This window comes from Heteronotia binoei, chromosome 18 (genome assembly GCF_032191835.1).
Source record: "Heteronotia binoei isolate CCM8104 ecotype False Entrance Well chromosome 18, APGP_CSIRO_Hbin_v1, whole genome shotgun sequence".
In the NCBI taxonomy this organism is placed as follows: domain Eukaryota; kingdom Metazoa; phylum Chordata; class Lepidosauria; order Squamata; family Gekkonidae; genus Heteronotia; species Heteronotia binoei.
The window spans coordinates 25,104,505-25,129,481 of record NC_083240.1 but is presented as its reverse complement, the minus strand read 5'-3'; the positions used below and the strand labels follow the sequence as shown (position 1 = coordinate 25,129,481).

Below are 24,977 nucleotides of genomic sequence, written 5' to 3'. Positions count from 1 at the left end.
TTAGGGGGAGCAGGGCAGCAGCAGGGCTGGTTTGGGTTCTCCTCTACCTCTGGCACTCTAGGCAACCATTTAGGTGTGCCTAATGGATGTGCCAGTCCAGACTCCAAGGGACAATCTACCAATGTTGGGGGAACATCCACTACTTATGGGGACAAATGGGGAGGAGCACTTGGGATTTCAGATAGATTCTCCTCCCCGTTTACAATGGCTTTCGACAGCAAGCAAAGGAGAACTGTTTTATATTGCTCACCACATCGTGTGGATAAAGATCCCAGGTATCTTCCCCAGGCGCTACAGAGAGTGGCGCACAACAAATAGGAATCAAACTTCATGTTAAAGAGTTGGCTGACAGCCACCAGGCCCAGGGGTCTCGTGGAAGGTATGGCTGTGATGCGCTTAGACAGCTTTTAAAAAAATCCTCTGCATATATCAAGCATTAGTCTCTGCATATATCATGGAGACAGCTATATAAATGAAGCTGCATTGTCAGGAGTGCTGTATGGATGTCCAGATTTTTAATTTTGTGACTTCAGGAGCATCGGATGGTGCTGTGTACTTGGCTGAGCAGTAGTGGTTCAAAGGTTAAGAATCACTGGTCTAATCCTTTTAAAAAGCCATCTAAGCCAGAGGTATCAAATCTGTGGCCTGGGGGCCGGATCAGGCCCACAAGCGAATCTGCTTCCTTCTCCCTCTCTTTTGCTTCCTTCTGCATCACAGCTTCCTTTGCCAGGCTTGCTCAACTGCACAGGAGCCTCTATTTTCTCCATTGACTGAGGCTCCTTCCTTGGGGAGGAAGGGGAGGGGGGAGAGTTTGCTTTGCCAGGCTCTCTCAATCACACAGCAGAGTTACTGAGCCAAGCCTCTTTTCCTTCTATTGGCTGTGGCTCTGCCCCCTCCTCATCCCCGGGGGAGGGAAGGAAAGAGCCAGTTCCTTCAATCACATGGGAGAGATACAAAATCTTATGTCTATGTCCTTTATAAAGTTTATGTCTTCACTACCTTGCATCATATTTTATGACACACATGGCCCGGCCCAGCAAGGTCTCATTTATGTCAGATCTGGCCCTCATAATAAATGAGTTTGACACCCCTGATCTAAGCCAGTGGTCATGGTTAAGCAAGCATGAAAGCACTCTGTGCATGCTCTAAGGCAGGGGTGGCCAAACTTGCTTGACGTAAAAGCCACATAGAATAAATGTCAGATGTTCGAGAGCCGCAAGACAGGAAGGAAGGAAGGAAGGAAGGAAGGAAGGAAGGAAGGAAGGAAGGAAGGAAGGAAGGAAGGAAGGAAGGAAGGAAGGAAGGAAGGAAGGAAGGAAGGAAGGAAGGAAGGAAGGAAGGAAGGAAGGAAGGAAGGGAAGTGAGAGATGGAAAGAAAGCAACTTCAATTTTAAATGCATTCTCTGGGCTTGGCTTGGAGAAGTGATTTAAAGAAACAAATGCCTTCTCCAAGCTGACTTCAAGAGCCACACAATATGTGTAAAAGAACCACATGTGGCTCCCAAGACACAGTTTGACCACCTCTGCTCTAAGGAATCCTTTCCTAATTTTGCTTCATGCCTTCACAAAATCCTGGGGCCAAGCTAGGGTTCCTAGTTTCCATGGTGTTGCCTTGAAATTTACCAGAATTGAAGCTGATCAGGCAACAGACAGCAGTTCCCCTGGAGGAAATGGCAGCTACAGTGGGTGGACTCTATGACATCACATTGCTATTGATCTCCCTTCCCTCCCCAAATCCTGCCCTCTCTAGGCTCCACCCCAAAATTCCAGGAATTCCACAAATAGGAGTTGGCAACCCCACCCAAAACTAGATAACCCTGCAGAACTCCACCTGCATTCTTTTATTCTATAAGTCCAGAAATATGTTTAGACCTTGGTTTTCTGCAGTTGGAAGCTTTCTATTCTTCAGCTCTTTTTCTTCCTCTTTTAAAGACAAGTAAGCTTTTTAAGCAGAAGCCGACACTTGAAGAATCCCCCAAACCAGTGCCCTGATGCACTGGAGTTAAAAATGCCCCCACCCCAAAAGCCCAATTCTCCCCCCCCCCACCCCATTTCCCTCATCTCCATTCAAAGAAAATTCCTCCATTCTAGGCAAAGGTCACAAGATAATCCACTTTCACCATGCATTGTTCGGAATGCAAGGAATCAAAGTTCTCCTAAACAAGACCTGATTTAATTCAGAGATTCCCCAAATGGCAGGACAAGGAGTCAGCCGCCTTCATCTCGACCAAAACTGACATCTATCCTTTGGCAAACCCAGAGGTGCAAAGGGCATGTTTTTTAACCTCTCCGGCCATTACTTGGGTCATCCATTGGCCAAGGGCTCAAGCCCTCTTTTGCCCTCTTGAGGCAAAAGCCCTCTTTGGTCTTGCACAGACTGCTTCATGGAACTCACTTCAGGATGCAAGATGAAAGAGGGAAAAGCTATCAATTTGGTATTGGTCTCTCAAGTCTCTCCTTCCTCTTTAGGAATTGAAAAAGCAAAGCAGCATTGTGCAGTGGTTAGACTGTGACTGAGAAACCATGTGGTGTTCACACCCTCATTCAGCCATGAAATGGATCAGGGTGGACCTTGAGGCTTTTGGTCTCTTTCTGCCTACCTTCCTCACAGGGCTGTTGTAAGGGAGAAAATGGAATGACACAATTCACACACACGGAATCCTTGAGAGGAATGACTGTAACGATGACACCCTGACCTAGTGCTTCCGGAAACAACCAACAGCATGGAGGTTGACTGCGTAACCCAGGAACAGAGGAGTTCCTGATCGGAAAGGTTAGCACACTTATGGGGAAAATCAGTGCAGATATTCTGCAGACCAGGAGATCATAATTATTGAAATAAGGCAGGCAAAAATCCTGCAAAGAGGTTTTCAAATGAGTCAACAACCCTTGCCAGCATGCCCCCAAAAAGAGAAATTTACTTGCTACCCAAATAAACCACCTTGTAAACTCAAATCTTACCCTACCTCATTCGCCTGGAATTAATTATCGCTCGCTGTAGGTGAGCCACAATTTACAAGTCTATTAAAACACTGGAAACGTGTAATGCGAAAGCCAAGTATGATTCACTGCAGCATGCTCCTCTCATCTGCTTATACGGAAAGGAAACGCAACCCACACACCCCACATGTACGCCCCCTTTAACCACCAGCTCATTTTCTGATGGACTGGACAGCCCAACAGCAAGGGTGCCTGTAGACCAATTTTTATTTTTTCCAGACAGCACTGCAGCTTAAATACAGCACAGGGAAAATAAAAATGGTTGCTTCTTCATGCCTGCCTACAAGGAGACTTAACTGCATCTCTTCCTACAGCCACAGGTTTGCTGTACTTGGCAAGGGCAAATTTGCAGTAAAACAGAGGGGAAAAAATATATGTAGCTGAAAATGGGCAGGGAGGGTGCAAAGCTCAATAATGCCATGTTGAAAATGGCTTTATCAGGCAATCATGGGCATGGTTGGCAACGGAGGGCAGATTAAGAGGAGTGAATGAGAATCAGGAATGGAAGAAGAGCCCTGCTGGATCAGACCACCCAGCGTACATACGGGTGGGTGGATGGTCCTGCATTTCATGGCTCCAGCCAGACTCCTCCGGGAAGCCCACAAGCCGATTAGGAAGGCAACTCCCTTGCAGCTTGTCCTTTCCACCTGGCACTCAGAGGTAGACTGCCTCTGGGCATGCAGGTTCCATTTAGCCCTTCAAGCTAAGAGCTGTCATCAGCCCTTCCTGCCAGGAATCCTTCAGAAAAAGAGATGGAGCCCTCATCCCCACCTTTGATCTTGCCAGGCATTGCCGAGAGCCAGCCACACCTGGCTTTTCCTCGCATGTATATATCAGAGAACTGGTTTTACAGGAGGACCAATATCCGTCTTTGAAAGCATGCAAATCTGCATGCCAGTTTGGGGAAGGGGAGGAGGCAGCGGCAAGCAAAGGCAATCCTAGCAGCAGTGGTCCTCTGCAGAGTTCCTCCGCTCCAAGCCCCCTGGAACTCAACGGGCTTACTCGGGAGTAAACGCTGCATAGGACTGCTGGTTCATTGACAGTCCAACCAGGTCTTCGTTCCCAGGGAGACCAGCCGGTTGCCACAAGCAGGCACCACCCTTCCATCGCACGCACACACACATATATACCCCAGCATGCCAAAAGAGAGCCAGAGAGACTGCCGCCGACCATGGAGGCTCTAGCTGGAAGGGTTGCCAAGTCCAATCCAAGAAATATCTGGGGACTTTGGGGATGGAGCCAGGAGCAAGGGTGTGACAAGCCCAACTGAACTCCATTATTCCCTAGGGGAACCGGTACCTCCATAGGGAATCATGGAGTGCTCAGCAGACATTCCCCCCCCTCCCGCTTTCTGACGACCCTGAAGCGGGGGGGGGGGGAGGGCCTCCAAAGCGGGAGATCCCCTGCCCCCACCTGGGGATTGGCAACCTTACTTGAAGCTGGGGACTTCCTCCTCCCGCCCAGGGCAGCAGCCGCCTGCTGGGACGTTACCTGTCCTGACCCGTCCGCCTGGCTATGGCCGGAGCCTCCCGGCGCGCATGGTGCCCCCTTGGCATTGCTCCCTTGGCATTCTCCTCCTCCTCCTCCTCCTCCCCGAGCCGGCTCTTGGTGCCCGGCGGCTGCGGCGGCTGCAGGGCTGTGGGCGCCGGGCGGTTCGGGCGGGCAGCTCCTGCGTTTCTCCCGAGAGGGCATCATCGCGCCGCTAGGGGGGCCTGGCGTCGGGCGGCGCTGGGGCTCGGGGGGTCTCCTCCGGCGGGACTCAGCAGCAGCAGCCGCAGCCCCGCAGGCATCACAGCAGCGCCCGCCACCGCCTGGGCGGCCCGGCCTGCACTGCAGGGGCGGCCGGAGGGGGCGGGCGGCGGCGCTGGCCTCGCCCCCTGCACATGGCTGGACGCGAAGGGCCGCGCTGGGCCCTGCCTGCCGCCTCCCGGCCGGGCTGCGAAGCTTCTGGCCCGCCGGCCGCGCACACAACACGAACGGGGGACGCGCCGCCGAGAGCTGGGGGGGAGGGGGGGCTCAGCCGGTTGCCGTGGAAACGGGGGAGGCGGGGAGGAAGGGGAAGGAGGCGCCGCCGCTGCTGGCGAGCCTGAGGCGCTTCTGGAGACCGCGCCGCCGCCGTTCGGGCCTGCACGTGCTTCTGGGGCGGCCCGCGGTTAAGCGCGCGGACTCTTCTCTGGGAGAGCCGGGTTTGATCCCCCCTCCTCCACTTGCAGCTGCTGGAATGGCCTTGGGGCAGCCAGAGCTCTCGCAGGAGTTGTCCTTGAAAGAGCAGCTTCTGGGAGAGCTCTCTCAGCCCCGCCCACCTCACAGGGTGTCTGTTGTGGGGAAGGACGGGAAAGGAGATTGTGACCGCTCTGAGACTCAGAATATAGGGCGGCATATAAATCCAATATCTTTTTCCCTTCTTGGCCCTCCCCAAACCTCCCCTAAGTCCGTCCCGGTGAGCACTGACCGGTGGTGGAGGGTCTTAGGCAGAGAACCCCCACCACCACCACCACCACCTGCAGAAGCTGCCTGGGATAGAACCCGCGACCTTCAGGAGGCTGCAGGACAGAGCTAGCAGCCCTGGGAAGGAGAAGGGGTTTTCTAAAGTAGGCAGAGCTTGCACGGGCTGTTCTGAGGGTCTTAAGCAGGGGTGGTCAAACTTGCTGAACAGAAGAGCTGCATAGAATAAATGTCAGATGTTTAAGAGCAAGATATGAATGTCAGATGCTGGGAGGAAGGGAGTTAGATAGATGGGAGAGAGAGAGGTGGAAAGAAAGCAACGTTAAGTGCATTCTCCAAACTGCCAGCTGGCTTGTCTTGGAGAAGTGATTTTGAGAGAGAAATGTCTTCTTTGAGTCAGCTGACAGGGTGGTGGGGGCTTTGAGAGCAACACAATATGTGTGAAAGAGCCGCACGTGACTCCCGAGCCACAGTTTGGCCACTTCCCCCTCAAACCTCTCTCTTGGGACACCCACAGGGCTCGAACCAGTGACTTCATGCATGCGAAGCCTGGGGTCTGCCCCCCTCACCCCACCCTGTGTTTCTAGGAGCTTCCTTGGACATCATGGCAGAGGAGTCTTTGAGAAGGGGCTCTTGCCTGGCCAGGGTGGGGACATTTGTTCTTTTATTTATTTTATCTCACCCTTTCTCCATGAGGAGCTAAGAATGGCACGCGGGGTTCTGGCCTCTTCCCCTTTAGCCCCATAACAGCTCTGTGAGGTAAAGCCGAGAGAGAGAGAGAAGACTTTCCCCACAGCCTTTCGAGGAGGGCATTTCCCCCCTTACAGATGGGAAACTGAGGCCCACAGAACAATGGTTTGCTTTAGGCTAGTGTTAGGCACAACTAGGACTGCCGGCGTTTTCAGGCTTACATGGAAGTAAGCCCCATTGAATTTGGTGAGTCTTGCTGCTTGAGAAAACAGACAGAATCAGGCTGCAACACCCACCCGTGTTTCAGGAATAGAATGAGACCTTTGTAAATAGGGTTCCCTGTTGGGAAATTCCTGGAGATTTTGGGGGATGGAACCTTGGGAGAAAGAAGGTTTTTGGAGGTGGGCTCAGTATGGTATAATGCCACGGAGTCCACCCTCCAAGGCAGCCATTTCCCCCAAAGTAACTGATCTCTGTAGTCTGGCTATCAGTTGCAATGCCAATGCTGGCAGCCCTGTCTCTCTCCCCCGCCCCCCTGCCATCCTTTAGTAGGGCAGAATTGTGATTAATTCCTGGATTGTTCCACCTGCAAGTCTCTGGCTGTGGTGAAATTTGAACCAGGAACTGCCCAGCTCTTGGCTACAGTACTGCACTGATCGTCCAGACTTCTAAGGGTATACATAGACTTACGTAGGATTTGAACCCAAGACCTTCTGCAGCCAAAGAGGACTGGCAGCAAACAAAAGGCCATCAAATCGCAGCCACCAGCTCCGCACCAACAGCCCTCAAATGAAGAGGAATCGTGTTGCAGAAAAACACTGCTGAGAAAAGAGGGCATGAGCAAGTCACTACGTCCTGACTACAAACCACATCCCTTCTGTCCTGGAAGCTAGATCAGTTTGGCAAAAGATGGCAGTTGTTAGGAAAGAGACAGATGCTTTGCACATGCTCAGAAAAACTCTGTTGGGCTTTATTGCTTTCTGTGTTTTGGAGAGCTGAGATGTTTTCAAGGCAGGTTCTGAGGCTAAGATCTGGAGGGGGAAGGACCCTCTGGCCTGAACCCTCCACTGCCAAGAAATTTAGTCCAGAAAAGAACTAGGCAGCAATGCAGAAATGGTGCTCATGCGGCGCATTTGGCTGCAGTTCTAGCGACATGCTTTTCGTAGAGGCGACCGCCTCGGCAGCCGCGCATTTCTGCTTGGAGCTGCTTCTCTGAGACAGACAGTTCTGCTGATGAGCTTTGATCTCGAGTGGAAAATGCCGCACCCCTCCCGCCCTCCCCCTTCCTCATTCACAAACTAGGGCAACCAAATTATCATTTGTTAATGTCTGAGAAGCACATCAAGCTTTTGCTTGGAAGCCCAGATGGGTAGGCGGTGATTAGTCAGTGGGGAGGAGAAAGTGCTCTGTGTATGCTCAGGGGCCCTCTTCCGTTAGCCCACTGACGCGCCAACGTTGAATGGGATTCAAGATGCTGCTTTCAAACTGTGTAAGGCTTTGGCAACGTACCTGAGAGCCCTCTTCTGCCTTTACTCCACTGTGTCCTGGAACAGGCCCAGATCCCTTAGGAAGTGTCCTATTAATGCAGTCAACTAAGGTAATGACCCAGCGGGGGAGGTGTTCCTAGGGAATGTGGAACTCTCCCCCACTGCAGCCTTGCCAGAGTTCAGTGCGAGGGATTCGAGTGTGAAAGAATTCTAAGCTGCTCCCAAGATCCTTTGTGGGAAAGCCATGATAGTTAAGTCAGTCTCTGGCTAGCTGAGATGGGATGCGTTCAAAGGAAAGGGATTTAGGCCACCCTTACAGCTGAAGTGACCATGGCATTATTGAGCTTTGCACCCTCCCTGCCCATTTTATCTTCCTCCCCTACAACAGTCACTCTGTGAGGTGGGTGGGGCTGAGAGAGCTCTTATAGCAGCTGCCCTTTCAAGGACAACTCTGCGAGAGCTATGGCTGACCCAAGGCCATTCCAGCAGCTGCAAGTGGAGGAGTGGGGAAACAAACCCAGTTCTCCCAGATGAGAGTCTGCACACTTAACCGCTACACCAGACTGGCTCTCAGAGATGCACTGCCTCTGAACTTGGAGGTGCCATTTAACCATCATGGCTATGATTAGTTCTATCCTGTACAGATTTGTCTAACCCTCTTCCAAAGCCATTTTAACTGGTGGCTGAAACGACATCCTGTAACAAAGAACTCCATAATTGTGCCTTGTGCACGAAGGCATTTAGTCTGCCTTCTACTGCCCATCAGCTGTCGGCTGCTTCATTGAAGCCACCCAGGTGTTCACAACCTCTTCCCCCCTCTTTTATCATGCCTTTAGGGACCTGTCAGATCCGGTTAGAGCTGGGGTTGGCTTGGTGGATAACCCTTTGCATAGGCTTTGCCGTGCCTTCTGCGCTGGTTTCCTTGTAAACAAAAGGATTGCCTTCTATGAATTCTGCCTAAAGGCTGAGACTGATGCCTCTGGCTTTGGAGAAGAGGCAGGTAGCAGTCGAGGAGTCAGGCTTTTGAGTGGTGGCGATCCATATAGGGAATCACCACCGCTGACAGATCCAAGATCAATTGCTGTCTTCAGAGACAGGTTCAAACTCCTGCTAACCTCAACTTTGTTTAAATGGCTGGTTGCAATTGGTTTCCTTGTGCTGGTTTCTAATTTTCCTTGTATTTATTTATTTGCTTAATTTATACCCCTCATTAGAGAGCCAAATTGGTTTGCAACCTTCTAGCTTTTCCATTTCACACAACAATCCTGTGAAGTAGCTTAGGGTGAGACTCTGGGACTGGCCAAACTCACCCAGCAAACTTCCATGGCAGAGCAGGGACTTGAACCCAGGCCTCCCAAATTCTAGTCCAACCTTCCAGCCACTAAACCACACTGGCTGTGTTTCTTTTAATTGCTTTTATTGCCATTTTAGTTCCTTGCTTTAAACTGATTTGGGGATTTTTAAAATTCATAAGCCACAGTAAGAATATTTTTGTCTATGTAAAAAATGTGCCTTTTTTGATTCCTAATATAAACAACAAGGTTATCATCATTTCCCCTTTGCCTGCTGCCCAATGGAGTGAAAATTAGCAAGACAAGCTTCTTACAGTTTTTTTCTCTGGCCTTTGTTGCTCAGTCGCACAGTCGAGTCCGACTCGTTGTGACCCCATGGACAAAGTCACGCCAGGCCCTCCTGTCTTCCACCATCCTCCGAAGTCTGCTCAAATTCGTGTTTGTTACATCAGTAATGCTATCCAGCCATCTCATCTTTTGCCGTCCCCTTCTTTTGCCTTCTGTCTTTCCCAGCATCAGGATCTTCTCCAGGGAGTGCTCCCTTCTCATTTGGTGGCCAAAGTATTTGAGCTTCAGCTTCAGCATCTGACCTTCCAGGGAGCAGTCTGGGTTGATTTCCCTTAGGACTGACTGATTTGATCTTCTTGCAGTCCAAGGGACTCTCAAGAGTCTTCTCCAGCACCAGGCCTAGGACTGGGTAAATGTGTGTGCCTGGTAGAGCTGCCAACTGCTCAGGAAGGGAGGGACGATACCTAAGTAGATCCTGTGGCTGAAGAGTTGCCTTCTGAAACACAGTTATGAAGATAAGAAACATTTTATATTGCTTTATCTGTGTGTCAAGCAGCTGTCAAAAGGCACAACAGCAAGCCCAGATTAATAAAGGTGGCAACGCTCCCCCCGCCTCTGCAGTTTCATAGCTGAGGGACCGTCTTCAGTTGGGAGAATCACAAGACCAAAGCTGCAAGCAATATCAGGCCAACTGAAGGAGCTGGCAGTTAGATGCTGCCATAAGTAGGTCATGCTATTTCTAAATGCACATGCAGAGGGGTTGCTTTGAAAACATGACACTTCCTTCCCTCCCTCCAGCTCAACAAGGAAGAGGGGGAAAAGCCTTTAAATTTCGAATGCCACATTTGAAAGAACAGGCATCGCCAGAGCTTTGTCTGCTTCAGAACACTTTAATTGCCAACTGGAAGGCTGCAGAGAGCACGACAACAGGGTTATTATAAAACCAGAATGCCCTGCGCTGAAAGGACACCCGTCACCTTATGACATTTGGACAATAGCACGAGGGCCACGTGATGCCCAATGCATCTTGACGGCAGCGTGCCAAAGCAGATGACTCGTGAGGAGCCAAGAAGAGGAACTCGGCCATGCCAAAGAGAAATGTCCCAACCGGTTTCAGGCCTGCACAACTTGTGTGACCCACCGAGTCGAGTGCAGCTTTTTGGGAAAGTGACTTTGGCCTTTGCCAACCTGTCCCACTTTTCAGGCAGTCCCAGGCTGGACACAAAACCCAGAATTGCTGAGCTTTTGCACAGAGCTCGTGGCTGCATTCAGCTTCAGCGCTCTCTGCAGGGGAGCCTCCTTGTGGAACTGGCCGCACTTAGGGTGAACGGATGCTGATGAAGACAGCAGAGAAGGGTGGGAAGGGGTGTCAGCAAACGCAGTTTGTGGTGCCAAGGAAAGACCAGCTCGGTAGTCAAAATACCATCTTCTGCGCTCCTTGGGAGGCTTATGGTTCTCTGCACTCAGAAGGGAATCTCCCACCCACCTCTTGCCAATAATTCCCATTCTCTCACCTTGGCATGCACGGGAAAAGTCAGCAGACAACTGCCAGACTAGTGCCTCCGTAGCCAACCCCCAGAGTCATCAAATCAGATTACTGCATGCTTCAAGGATACAACTTGCTTGATTCTACACCGGCAGTGTGTGGAGGAGGTGTCAAAAGCTGGGGATATCAAAGCAACATTAAGTTATGCCAAGGGAGCCACTGTCTGCAAGTCAATAGACTTTGCCTAAATCCTATTTGGGATGTATGTATTTGGAGGCTGTGCTCCCCAGACATGTCCTCTTACAAGAACAAATTCTTGTTTTTACTTTCAGTTAAACCCCCTTATTCTTGCTCCATTGGTGTTCACATTGTCTGGCTTCTTTCTCCCATTTTGGAGCTGCAGATCCTGCCTCTAGCTGCCAGCCCAGTTCTCATAAGCAGCAAATGAGGCAGAATAAACTGTTGTAGGGATGTACCATTTCAGAACACAGGGAGAGGCTTGTGCCTTGTTCCATATAGACTTCATATATCCTGTTTAATTCCATAAGACTCCATTAAAAAACAGCAGCAGCAGCAGCAGGGACCATGACTCAGTGGCAGAGTCTCTTCTTGTCACGACGAAAGTCCCAGTCTCAGTTTCTGTTAAAGGCTGTAGGGTGATGCCAAAGACTTGAGATCCTGAAGAGCTGCTGCCAATCAAAGTCGACAACAGTGACCTGGATGAACCAATGGATTCAGCATAAGGCAGCCTCATGTGTTCATATGACTCCCTGCATTTAGAAAACTACATGTTCAGAGGGTATTCTAGCACAGTCTTCTCCCTGGCTGGCTAGCTTTCTGTGTGCAAGGAATTCTTTCGTAGGGAAACTGGATTCACTCCATCTCCTCAAGTAGTTTTTAATGAGTTCCTCTGTTGCCTAAGAACTAGACCACTGAGAGATCCAAATAGAAGCATCTGCCTTTTGTATTATGGGATGCATTTGGGCTTTGATCTCAAAACGCCCACCTTCCTATTATTAAGACTTAAAACGCCTACCTTCCTAGCCGTTATTCACTAATAAGCTGGCACGCATTCCTGGGCACCTAAACAGAGAAGGACCCTCCTCCGCTGCAAATACGTTGATGTGAGACAGCAAAATGAGAAGTCTTTTTTGGATAGAGGGGTAGTTCATTGATGCTGTGGGGGGAGAATGTGCAGACGCAGCACTCAAACATGGAAAGGAGGGCAGAGAAAGAAGCATTGCCTTTGCCTGTCCAAAGAGAAGCCAAGAGTGGACACAGAGTTACCAGACTGTCAGCAGAAAAGATTTGTAGTCCTTCCAGCACTGACTTTCCCAAGGTTGCTCTTGGGAACTGTCCCCGTTTCTTCTTCCCTCTCTTTAAATAGAAGCATGCAATCAGGGCTTCCTCAATGACAGCCTAAGCTAGCCATCTGGAGAAAGAGAGAGTGGGCAGGGAAGCGCTTGGGGGTGGAATCTAAGCACCCATATGTGAAAGGAGCATCCAACGAGAACTGGACCATCATCAAAGGCCAGGGTGGGGGTATTGCTTCTCCCACGGTCTCCGTTGAGCCCAACCCACTCGCAGCCTCAGTGTGCCAGTGTGAAGTGGAAACGGTGGTGACAAACCCACCCACCCATCTAGACTCTTGTGAAGCCAAGTTGGTGAAGAAGATAATATTGGATTTATATCCCGCTCTCCACTCTGAATCTCAGAGTGGCCCACAATCTCCTTTACCTTCTTCCCCCAGAGCAGACCCCCTGTGAGGTGGGTGGGGCTAAGAAAGCTCTTCCAGAAGCTGCCCTTTCAAGGACAGCTCTGCAAGAGCTATGGCTGACCCAAGGCCATTCCAGCAGGTGCAAGTGGAGGAGTGGGGAATCAAACCCGGTTCTCCCAGATAAGAGTCTGTGCACTTAACCACTACACCAAACTGGCTCTCTTTCTGAAGCATTTTGAAACTCAGGTGTTCTATATAAATTGTGCCACTGAATAACCATTATTTCAATGGAAACTGGCAGAAATCAGGTTACCTTGAGGTCTCTGACAGATGTAGAAAGAGCAAGTCTCTTAAGAGGGGCTGTGCATGCCACCACGCTAAGACACAGAGTTGCACTGCCCCCATGTGGCAGCTTGAAATAAGCCTCCAGAGACAGAAGGCATACCCCCTCGAAGACCTGATCAGCCATCAGTCCCTAGTCTGTTTCCACCAGAACTCTTAGCTATACAGCCCTCTCACTGTCCCTTCCCCCCCCCCACAGTTTAAAGAGTCCCCAAACATTTTAGCGCCTCTGCACACTGCAACCCCCACTGAGAGCTAGGAGCAGCCTCCTAATGATGTCCTTCACATGGTCAATTGTAATTTATTTTTATTTACTTTCTAACTCACTTTCCCTTGCATAGCAAAGCTAAGAGCAGGGTACAACAAATTAAAGACAATAATCAGAGTATTAAAAACAATTTCACACAATAATAATCAAAGGTAAAAGAATAACAATCAAGGTTAAAACCAGATGGCACCTCTTAGGCACAGTATCCAGGTTGGCTTATGCAGCTGCGTGGGTTATAGATGGTACACGGCAAAATGAGCGGCAACATGGTAGGAGCTAGGGGGAGATCAGATTTGATGGAGAACCTCACTGCTTCAACCATATGTCTGGTGGGACATTTCGGTTTTATAGGCTCTGCATAACTGAATCAGATTCCACAGGGCCTGGGTCTTGTCTGCGTGTTCCACCAGGCTCAGGCAAGACAAATACTTTGCGGGCTGGAAGTTGCTGGTAGGCTGTTATTCATGGAGTACAGTGCTCTCTGGAGGGTGTGTACCGGAAGAGATGGTCCCATAGATATGTCGGTCTCAGACCGCGCAAGGCTTTGAAGGTTAAAACCAAAACCTTGAATCTGATCCGGTAGTCAACTGGGAGCCAGTGTGGTTGGTGCAGCACCGGTTTTAAATGGGCTCTAAGAGGAGCACTTGTAACGCACAGCCAGATTCTTGACCAGTTGCAATTAATGGGTCAGTCTAAAGGGCAGCCCTCAGAGGTTGGCCAGAGAACCACCAGGCTTCAAGGGTCCCCTGGAAAGCAAGGTGAGGTATCTTTTCGAGGCCCAGTAAAATGTTTTGTGGCCATGAGAGTTTAACTTGCAATTTTATTTTTATACTCAGGGTATTACTACTACCCACTCTGAAACTTGGAAATCAGAGTGAATTGGAGAGCTAGAGAAACAGAACAAGACGTTTCATAGTTCTAATAGGCTTTAGTCTGCACGTTTCCACTGCACATTACCAATCTCATTTGGAGTTCATAGTCTTGATATATCAGAACAGAACGATGCTGTTGCCTATATCAGTAATGCTTCTGAGGGCTTCCTTCCAAGAAAATTCTAATTTGTTAAGTTCCTGTATTTAAGAGGACCAGATTCCTGTCCAAGCTTCAAGGCTTACTGCAGAGAAAACCTCAGTTCTGCCTGGAATCCACAGAGGTGATCTCCCTTAGCAGATGCTTAGCTGAAGCAACTGCTGGGAGACCAGCATGGAAATACAAAAAGCAGAGATTTGGGTGCCATTACCATGCATTGGGGAAGCAAGAGAGCATGGTATAGCCTGATCTCATCAGATCTGGGAAACTAAGCAAAGTCATTATTGGAATGGGAGCTTGCCAAGGAAGACTCTTGGCCACTGGCAAACCCCCTCTACTTTTCACTTGCCCTGAAAGCCCCTTATGGGGTGGCCATAAATCGGTTCTGTACCATTTACATCTGTACCATGCAGTGGTCTGAACTCAAGTCTCTGCTCAGTTCAAGCCCCAGCTCGGTCACAGGTACAGTGCCTCGTTGCAGGCTCTCTCAGCCTCCCATGTGAAAACTACAACAATTGAAAGAGTCAAGTGAGAGAGAGATTATTAAAAAGCTTCCAACACAAATGCTGTGACACGAGCCAACACGAGTAGTATGTTTTGTGTTGCGCGGACTGCTGCACCAGACCCTCAGCCTTCACAGCTCAAAGCACATGATGGTCTTTGCTGCCCAAGAGGCCAGGGAATGAACATTCAGGCAACGCAGGTAGTCTAACCTTTGAGTCACCCTCTCTCCCAAAAAGAGGAAATGCTACCAGACCACCCTGGAACAAAACCTGCAATTACAGTCCACAGGCTGAGCAGCCCCTCCAAATCTTTCAGTGCGATTTCGCACACACACAAAAAGGCAAAAAGCAGATAGCAGTTGTCTGATCCCATAAGAATTTATTCAAGATATTTACAGAAATGGCATCCCGTCCATTCCTTCGGGAGCTGCTCTTGCTTACAGGCTGCGTTCAAAGAAATCCTTGTCCAGCTCAGCTGCCAAGCCTGGGATAAAGTCCCACACATTCATACCGAGTCCCATTCATACAGAGATTCCCCGTTCCCCTCCATAACAACTGGGCAGCTCTATGCAACAGTCTCAACTGAAAGACATCCGTGAAGTGCAAGATGTGAGGAACAAGGGACTTCCTTAGGTCTTTATGGCTGTGTCGCGAGACTTGTAGGCCACCCCACGGCTCTTCAGCTCTCGCACAATCCCTATGACAAAGACAAATGAGCATTTGTAAGGGAAGGGAAGGAAGAATAAGTTCTGCTATGCTATGAATAAGAAACTGGTGCTTTCCAAAGCCTACCATGCTGAAGTCTTATACTGTCCCTTGATACAATGGTGGGTGAGCGAGCACCATTTGGAAGGGTCTTGCTAGGTCAGACCAAAGATCTCCCAAGCCAGCACTGTTGTCGTTGCTGCTGCTGCTGATATTGGATTTATATCCCGCCCTCCACTCCGGATCTCAAAGCGGCTCACAATCTCCTTTATCTTCCTCCCCCACAACAGACGCCCTGTGAGATGGGTGGGGCTGAGAGGGCTCTCACAGCAGCTGCCCTTTCAAGGACAATCTCTGCCAGAGCTATGGCTGACCCAAGGCCATTCCAGCAGCTGCAAGTGGAGGAGTGGGGAATCAAACCCGGTTCTCCCAGATAAGAGTCTGTGCACTTATCCACTACCCCGAACTGGCTCGTTTCAGCAGCAGCTAGCCAGTTGCCTCCTGGAAGACCACAAATGTGGCACAAAAGCAACAGCCAGCAGAAGGCATTCAGTGGGACGCTGCCTCTGAACACTGAAGTCCCATTTAACTGTAATTGCTAATAGCCACTGACAAACCTTTCCTCCTCTGTGAAATCAGCCCATCCCCTTTTACAGCCGTCTGAAGCAGTGGCTATCTAATGCCTGCTGATTCTGTATCTCGTTTATAAGTGCTGCTCATGCAACCTTGCCTCCCCATCCCCACCCCATAAATACATCCAAACTCTTCAAGAGTTATAGCCCAGGCATGCACTGAATCTGTAGCAAATGGGCCCTGAATGCCCAGTGTTTCTGCTCATTTATTTGACAGCCAGACAAGACTTCCAGCTCCCTGGCCCTTCCAAAGACAGCCGCAGAGATTACCTTGGGGCAGACGGCCAGTCACAGACACCGCATAGACACCTGGCTTGAAGTTACCTGAGGGGAGGACATTTTTATTTTATTTTATCAGATTTATATCCCGCCCTCCCCTGACGGGCTCAGAGCGGCTAACAATAGTTATTAATAATTAACAAACATAGAATATTAAAAATAAAATATATAATAAAACATTTCTGTGCATATCAACAATAATCAATCCATTCATTAAAAGTCCAAGATGGCAGGTTTCTGATTTCCATTATATTAATTCAGTGAGCTTGTTGGTGCGGTAAAGTAATAGCAACCTCCCCCTAACCATTGAAGGCAAGTTTGAATAATTCAGTCTTACAGGCCCTGTGAAACCGTGGCAGGTCCCACAGGGCCCCGATGTTTTCGGGGGAGGGCATTCCACAAAGTGGAGACTATTACCAAGAACGCTCTGGCTCTGGTGATGGAAAAACGGGCTTCTTTTGGTCTAGGGATCTTAAGGAGATTTTGAGACCCTGAACATAGTGCTCTCTGGGGTACATATGCGGAAAGGCAGTCCCAAAGGTAGACAGGTCCCAGGCCACATTTTGAGTTAGTGCTGTGAAGCAGGGATCAGTGCAAGTAGATGGACTGAGTTTTGAAGAGGGTGATCCAACCATCCTACAAAGCCATGAAGCAACAGAGACCATCTAGCTTACAAGGATGCTACAGGGATAAATGAGAAACTAAACCTCTTTGCAAGCAAAGGAGTTACAGAAATTAATAAAGGTAAATGGTGTAAATGAGATGGTGTAAAAACAGACTCAAAGAGGCTGTTTCAAATGCAAGCATGAAACCAAAGATGTAAAAAAAAAATCTCTAAGGTTTAACAAGTACCTATTAACACAGCATCTCAATAATTACAAGCCCTGCATATGACAAAATCTACTCAGAAATACTATAGCGTGCATGCATATAAATATATGAAACCCCTAGTTTGTGTGACTTCAAGAAATTTGCAAGGAAGTTACACAGTCGCAGGGGCTGGTGAGCAGCACATGAGTACTGAATAAACCTTTTCAAATAGCAGATTTGCCACCAAGGTGAGGAATTGCAGAATCCTTTCCCGGACAGCTGCTGAGACATCAAGAACCAGCCGCAATGCCACAAGTTAATACAACCCCTTTGCTCTTGAGGGCAACTGATACGAAAAAGGAGAGGCTTGGCTCCTTTCTTAAGAGAACTTCCCCAGAAAAGAACAGATAAACATTTATCTTGAACACAAGCAGAGAGAGGTGGGGACTTACTGATGCGCTGCCACTTGGAGACCCAGCTGTCCTCAGGACTCATCATTGCAATGATGCTGCAAGAAGAGAAAGAACACTCAGGAACAAACAGGGGAAATGGTGAACCTGCCCATATTGTATCATAGTCAGAGTGCTGGGATAAGGACAGAGGAGATCCAGGTTCAAATCCCTACTAGGCACTGATGCCAACTGAGCCAGTCACTCTCTTTCAGTTTAACCTAATGCCAGGATTGTTTAGACCAGGGGTGTCAAACATTTGGCCCGTGGGCCGGATCAGCCCCGCAAAGGGCTCCAATCTGGCCCTCCAGCAACTGGCTGTCATCTGCTTCATTTTCCCTTGCCTGCTTTTGTCGGTCACCATTTTGTGTTTTTCCCCGGATAAGCCAGAGCAGCAAAGCAGCCTTTCTCTCTCCCCCCACCCTTTTCCCAAAGGGAGGAGGAGGGAGGAGCAGCCTCAGCCAGTAAGGGAGCTTGGCTCTATAGCTCTGCTGGGTGATTAAATTTGCCGGGCTCAATTAATCACCTTGCTGAGCTACTGAGACAAGCCTCTCTTCTTTCTAATGAATGGCTGAGGCTCCTCCCCCTTGTTGTGCCCCCAGGGAAGGAAAGAAAGAGCCAGAGCTTCCTTTGTGCAGTCCCCACCATCAGGAGAACTATAAAGAGTGCTTTTAAGACTAGCAACGTTTTAGTGAAGGTATGAGCTTTTTGTCTTGCTACAGAGAAAGAGAGATTTGTTGGGCTTGTTATGGGTGTAACTGGGTTCCCCTCCTCTTTTTCACTGTACTCATGCCCTCCAGTCTTTCTCAATAGGAAAGCATGTGAACTATTTAGAAGAGAAATATCAGCATTAGGCTGAGAGTGTGTTCCACCTCAGGTTTACCCAACATCTTTTCCTTAATTTTCCTTTCACATTTTCCTTTGATTGGGGGTCTTGAATTTAGACTTCCCAGATAATAGGCTGGCACTGACCACTGTACATGGCTGTCTCTCTGTTCTTGTAGTTGTTTTTTGGGGGGAAGTTGTATTTTTTTTTTTAGTTGTAGTCATTTTCCTGGGGAAAATTATACTTTTGTAGACAAGCACATAGCCCTCAGTCTGTGCCATAATGTCTTCACATGCTCTTGACTAGTATGTGAAGCAACTTCTGTACGAAAGCTCACAAGGCCCAGCTGCTTCATGTTCCTCTGGGTCCTAGGCTCAAAGCATTGACCATGAGATGTTCTGTAATGAATGTCAATGAATCAAAAGTAAGTTTGCAACTTACAGATGTGCACACCTGAACAGCACATATTCAAGACTGGTACAGCACAGACATTGTCTGCAGTTTTTGATGCAATAATTCATAGCAAGAGGTGACATTTATCAGAGACTGTAAAACAAAATATTGCAAGTGTGCTAATATTTTAAGCATGTTTTATTTTAAGTAAAAAAAATTCTTTAATTGTGTGTCTATGCCCTTTATAAAGTTTATATGTCCGCTACATGGTATTACATTTTATGGTACCCATGGCCCGGCCTGACAAGGTCTCATTTATGTCAAATCCGACCCTCATAACAAATGAGTTTGACACCCCTGGTTTAGAGAATAAAATGGAGGAAGGAATAACCAAGGAAGCAGACTGGAGCAAGTGGGAGGAAGGTATGAGATAAAAATGAGACAGTGTAGCAGCCGGTGTTCCCTCTAAACTGAGTTAGCATGTGCTAGCTCACAGATTTTTAGCCTTCAGCTCACAGATTTCTGTCTTAGCTCAGGAAGGATGACCCCAGAACGCGCTAATTTATGGAGTGGCTCACAACTTTAATACCAGGAGCTCACAAAGTAGAATTTTTGCTCACAAGACTCCGCAGTTTAGAGGAAACACTGGTAGCAGCTTAATCCAGCATAAGCTTTTGTGATCTCTGAAGGAATGCATTTCCTTGTGTTTCCTTCACTGGTGTGTGAAGCTGACAGACAACTTGACAGAACTTTGTATACAAAGCCGCTTTATACTAACTTATTAAGCCAAAGCCCAGGACTGCATATTGTGACCAGCAGCTGCTCTTGAAGATCCCCGATAGAGTGGTCTTTCCCACCCCTGTTAAAAGAAATCTCTTCCACTGGATGTTCCTCATACCTCCTGCTCGCATGTGATCTACCAATGTGCTTTGGCCTTTCCTCACAGGCCACAGCATGCACCTGAATGGCTCTCTGCCATTCTTTTCCACCTTTGTCATCCTTCATGCAGCTCATGAAGGCTCTTGCCAGCAGGGAAGCCACTGCTGTGGTGTTGCCTACCAGGCACCCAGATCTACATGATGTCTGCGCTCCACATGATGCCTGAATAACAGGGAAAGTCCAAGGGGGGACTGTCTCAAAAATGACTGAGAAAATAGCTGCCATCAGTAGCACCCAGCACTGCAAATCTCAGCCTAGGGAATGGTGTGCTGATTGTCTTTCACCAATGTGCATTGAGGAGGCGGCTCAACTCACTATTGAAATTGCCTACATCTCTAGCGTCTGCACAAGCTGAAGTGAACACGGTATCTGAAAACATTCTCACAGCTGTAAAGATGGCAAAGAAGTCTACTCTGTGCATGCCCCTCGCTCTCCAGAATTCGGACAAAGGTTTAGAAGTCTCTCCAATTCACCATGCAGGGACTGATCAGGAGGAAGGAAGGAGGCATTAGATGGAGTAAAAACTGGAATGCTTAAAAACCAAGGAGAGAAGTGGGAATGCACTCTGCCAGTTACTAATCCAGAGCTAGATACTGTTGGCTACAGCCTGTCTGTATTATTGTACAGTCAGTCCACTGGTCTATCAGGGTCACTAACATATGTTCCCACTGGGAGAAGCTTTCCAGGGTCTCAGGCTGACATATCACCCACTACCTGATCCCTTTAATGGGTGATTCCAGAGATTGAATCTGGGACCGTCTGCAGGCAAAGCAGATGCTCTACCACTGAGCTACAGGCCCTCCCCAGCTCAATCCCCCTAGAAGGGTCATCTGACTGCACTATGCATGCATTTGTCCAGGTGTAAGTATGAAGCTGATAGATGAGGGAGCCAAAACTGCTGCTGCTTGCCATGGCAAAGTCAACATAGTCACAGCATCTACAGATGCCTTTAACCACAACTCATATTTGGGGGATGTGCCTTCACAGTCAGCAAATCCATGGAGATCAAGATTTTTTTCAGTGGCAAACCTTTTGCAGATGAACCTCAGGACCAATGTGAAGCCGCCAATGCACTCTTTATCTAAGAGAAGCCACCCGGTCTCACAGCTTGTGGCAGAAAGATGAGAGGCAGTGTGTGGCACACATTGTATTAAGGGTGCTGCTGCTACTTGATGCTTGCTTCCCTTTCCCCCTTCTTATTTAGTACAACTTTGTTGTCATTTAACTAAAGCACCTGATTTTGTCACAAGCCACTCTGAGCAGAGGAAAGGCTGTTACCTGTAAATCCAAGCCGAGTGCCAGGCACACGTGCAGCTGCTGATTCTGTAATGATATTTCAATGGCCCTCACTTCCAGGAGAGAACTTAGAAATCCCTGGTCATTCCCACCCTGCATCACCACAGAACTCAACACTTAAGCTGGCTCTGCACACCAGAGAATCTCCCTACTATCGTTTCCATGATAGCTAGCAATGGGTTTTGACTTGTGAAGTTCCCCTCATATGCTTCAGTATGTCTTTTATTCCTTTCTTAAATTTGTATATGGCTTTTTATTGTAAAGGCTCAGAATTGCTGTGGGATGGACAGAATGTCATTTTATTATATTATTTGTCTTCTAATGCATCTTTGAATCCACCAGGCCTCCCCCTCCCAAGACAGCTTACGTAACATATGTTCAAGATGCTTCCTTCTCTTTTGCACACAGGATGACTCTCCGGTGGCATTCCATCCAATCCCCAGTCCACCATTCAGTCACCGTGATTGTGTCCGTCTGCATGCTCCTTACTCCCTCTCCCTCCTCCCCTCCCCTGACCAAGACCACAGGTTTCCCCTCTGTCCAAGAGCACTGACAGAGAGAAGCTGAGTAGATCAGCTGTGCTTCCACTGGTGTAATGAGAGCTGGATAGTCAATGTAATAAAATAAATCAGTAAATCCTGTGCTTTAGGTTCAGCACTAGCAAAAGACACAAGAGTTCCAGGCACTGTCAGGCCGGCCAAAGACCCCTGATCTCATGCTGTAACACAAGCCAGGTCAAATACATGAGCTGTCAAGTTGCCCCAGGCACACTTACCCATCGAAGGATGAGCTGGTGCAATCATAAACCATCTCACGGTTCGCTTTCATCTGTAGGTAGGAGTCGCAGTTGTCACAGCCGTCAAACTCAAACTGGTCAATGGTCTGGAGAAGAGGAAGATGTGAAGAATGTTGGACAAGACAAGGAATGAGAACTAACTTTGCTCCCTGCCCCACAACACAGCGGGGGGAAGAGGAGAAGAAGACCATAGATTTATACCCCGCCCTTCTCTCTGAATCAGAGTCTCAGAGTGGCTTACAATCTCCTTTACCTTCTTTCCCCACAACAGACACCCTGTGAGGTGGGTAGGGCTGAGAGAGCTCTCACAGCAGCTGCCCTTTCAAGGACAACTCCTACAAGAGCTATGGCTGACCCAAGGCCATTCTAGCAGGTGCAAGTGGAGGAGTGGGGAATCAAAACCAGCTCTCCCAGATAAGAGTCCGCATGCTTAACCACTACACCAAACTGGTGTAGACATCCAAGGCACAGCCAATCCCATCCCTGTTACATCCAGCAACTAGAACTGTGCCCATTCACAAGTGGTGAAGTTAGTTCTGTTTCTCTCAAAAGGAACTAAGCCACTTAATCACACAGCTATGAAACCAACCCATGGATTGTTCATCATATGCAATGTAAAAGAGATCTTTTGAGAAGATGTTTATAACAATACTAGGAAAAACTCTGTTACAATCCTTTAATCAAAAATACTTATATCTTACGGCTAACATATCTTATTAAACACTAACATCTACAGTACATATAACTTGAATATAAACCAATATGGCAATCTGAAACTCTTCCTCTGGCTTTAGTACATTCCAATTGTTTATAAACAGCCTCCATCTTTATACAAATAAAGCCCTAAGAATGCACTTTGTTTCTACTCAGCTGTCTACACATTTAAATTTCATCTATAATCATACTGTACTAACATTACTTTAGCCACAATTCTGTATTTAATATCTTGGTTTGCATCTTCCCCCCCACCCAGAAAACCCCCCCAACCTCGCATTACTATATTTCTAACTAACCATGTATAACCCAGGGGTAGCTAAACTTGCTTAACGTAAGTACCACATAAAAACAAATGTCAGCTGTTTGAAAGTCACAAGGCAGGAATGTCAGGGGAAGGAGGGGTGGAAAGAAAGCAACTTTAAATGAATTCTCCAAGCTGTCAGCTGGCTTGGCGAAATGATTTAAAAAGACAAACGCCTTCTCCAAGCCAGCTGATGGGGTGTGGGTGCTTTGAGAGTCGCACAATATGTGTGAAAGAGCCACATGTGACTTCCAAGCCACATTTTGGCCACCCCTGGTATAACCTGTGCTTCACCCCAGACCCTTTTTCTCCCTATTTTGTTTTCCCAAACAAAATTAAGATTGAATAACACAATCACACTCAAGATACCACTATCTTTTACCAAAAAGGCTTCACAACAGGACAACTCTGCCACATACGGGGCTAACGTGCGGTTACTGAGTTATCTTTGCTTTTATATCTGTCATTTTGGTACACTGGGTCTCATGTTGGGAGAAAATAGGACTGGAAATATTTTAAATTAATTAATATTTCAAAAGTAGCTCAAGGCAGAGATCCCGCCCCCCCCCCGCACACTTCTTTCACTCTAACAATAACCCTGCAAGATAGCTGTAGTCTCAGAACAAAAGAAACCCTGGGTGCTTCTTCTTGTATCTCCTTTCATCTCAGCTTAGTTCAAGGGTGGCCAGACTTGCTTAACATAAGACAATACATGAACGTCAGATGTTTAAGAGCCACGATGGAGGGAGGGAGGAAAATAGATGGGGGAGGGAGGGAAAGGTGGAAAGAAAGCAATTTTAAATGAATTATTCAAGCTGGCCAACAGGGCGGTGAAGTCTTCAAGAGCTACGCAATATATGTGAAAGAGCCACATGTGGCTCCTGAGCCGCAGTTTGGCCTTCCCTGGCTTAGTTCAATAACCAACGCGGTGCCAGGCGCTGTTCAAACAGGAACATCCCGCTCGCCAGGCGGAAGCAGCCCACCTCCACTTGGGCCCGTCAGTCACCCTGCCTCACCTTGACAAGAGAGCAAAGCAAGCAAGCCCGCAAGTGCTGCAGGTCCTTGGGCACCGTCTCCAACGCCATGGCAACCGCACACCGGCAACACACGGACGACGAGAAACTAGCGATTCTTTAATTTAAACTAAACCCTTCCGCTATTACTTCCGGTTCCTTCTGTTCCGGTAAACATCACATCCGGCTCCAACTCCGCTCAGCCCTTCTGCTTGTGTAGGTCTAGTCTTCCGCACTCGTTCGCGCGCCCGACTCTCACTACGCATGCGCACCTTCTAGGGCGCGTTTAACGCTCCGTCAAAGGGTCCGGTGCCCAGCAACAGTGCTCGACTGGCGTCTGCCGTCCTGAGCCTGCTTTTTTTCTCGAATTGGGAGGGGCATAGAAAGAGTGCCTGGCGTCAAAAAGACGAAAGAAAGAAGTCTGCTCTAATCGGAGTTCAACTAATTTCGCACTAGATCTTTAATCCTGGTTTAACTCTGTCCCCAAACTGACATTCTGCACTAAAATCATAGAATCATTGAGTCATAGAGTTGATTTCTCTGATTCTAGTGTAGAATGTCAGTTTGGGGACAGAGTTAAACCAGGATGAAAGGTCTAGTGCGAAATTGTTTTATCCAGGAAAGTTTCCCTCGTCAAAGCAGCAGCAACAAAAAAAATTGTCTAAAAAATCGGGGAAGACTTTTCTAGAGCAGGGATGTCAAACTCTTTTGCTATGAAGGCTGGATCTGACATAAATGAGTCCTTGTTGGGCCAAGCCATGTCAGGCCAGGTATGTGTGTACCTATTTAAGATTAAGTGGCAGAGTTACAAACTTTATAAAGGACACACAAAGTTGTGTTTTTTTTAAAACAACACTTAAAATAAAACATGCTTAAAACATAAGCACTCATTGGTCATAAAGGTGCTTTCTTTATCTCTCCCATGGGATCCAGGGAACTGGACAAAGGAAGCTTTGGCTTTTGCTTCCTTCCCCAGGGGGCCAGGAGGGGGAAGAGCCTCAGCCAATAGAGAGGTTGGCTCAGTAGCTCTACCGTGCAATTGAGAGTGACTGGCAAATCAAGCTCTCCCCCAGGGAGGAGCGTCAGCCAATGGAGAAAATAGAGCTTTTGCTCTGTAGCTCCTGTGCTGTTGAGCAAGCCTTGCAAAGCAAGCTGTTATGCGGAAGGAAATGAGAGAGGGAGAAGGAAACAGATGACAGCCAGTTGGTCAGGGGCCTGATAACAGCTCTATGAGGGCCTGATCTGGCCCCTGGGCCACATGTTTGACATCCCTG

General features: G+C 48.3%; 1 protein-coding gene across 1 annotated transcript; it reads right to left on the bottom strand.

Annotated features, from left to right (window-relative positions):
* Positions 1–14,909: 14,909 nt before the first annotated feature.
* SUPT4H1 (SPT4 homolog, DSIF elongation factor subunit) lies at positions 14,910–23,965 on the bottom strand. Its single transcript, XM_060259051.1, has 5 exons — positions 23,707–23,965; positions 21,652–21,758; positions 17,426–17,481; positions 16,155–16,208; positions 14,910–15,244 (listed from the first exon to the last, which is right to left on the bottom strand). Exons 1-5 carry the CDS (start codon positions 23,773–23,775, stop codon positions 15,177–15,179), a joined length of 354 nt encoding a protein of 117 aa, XP_060115034.1. The 5' UTR covers positions 23,776–23,965; the 3' UTR covers positions 14,910–15,176.
* Positions 23,966–24,977: the final 1,012 nt, after the last annotated feature.

What these genes read in the sequence shown, in the direction of transcription:
- SUPT4H1 (XM_060259051.1), bottom strand. Translation starts at nt 23,775, where the DNA reads ATGGCGTTGGAGACGGTGCCCAAGGACCTGCAGCACTTGCGGGCTTGC. An exon ending in CTCCAAGTGGCAGCGCATCA is followed by an intron (nt 16,209 to 17,425) that starts GTAAGTCCCCAC and finishes TCCTCCCCTCAG; the next exon opens with GTAACTTCAAGCCAGGTGTC. An exon ending in GACTGGCCGTCTGCCCCAAG is followed by an intron (nt 15,245 to 16,154) that starts GTAATCTCTGCG and finishes TCTTTGTCATAG; the next exon opens with GGATTGTGCGAGAGCTGAAG.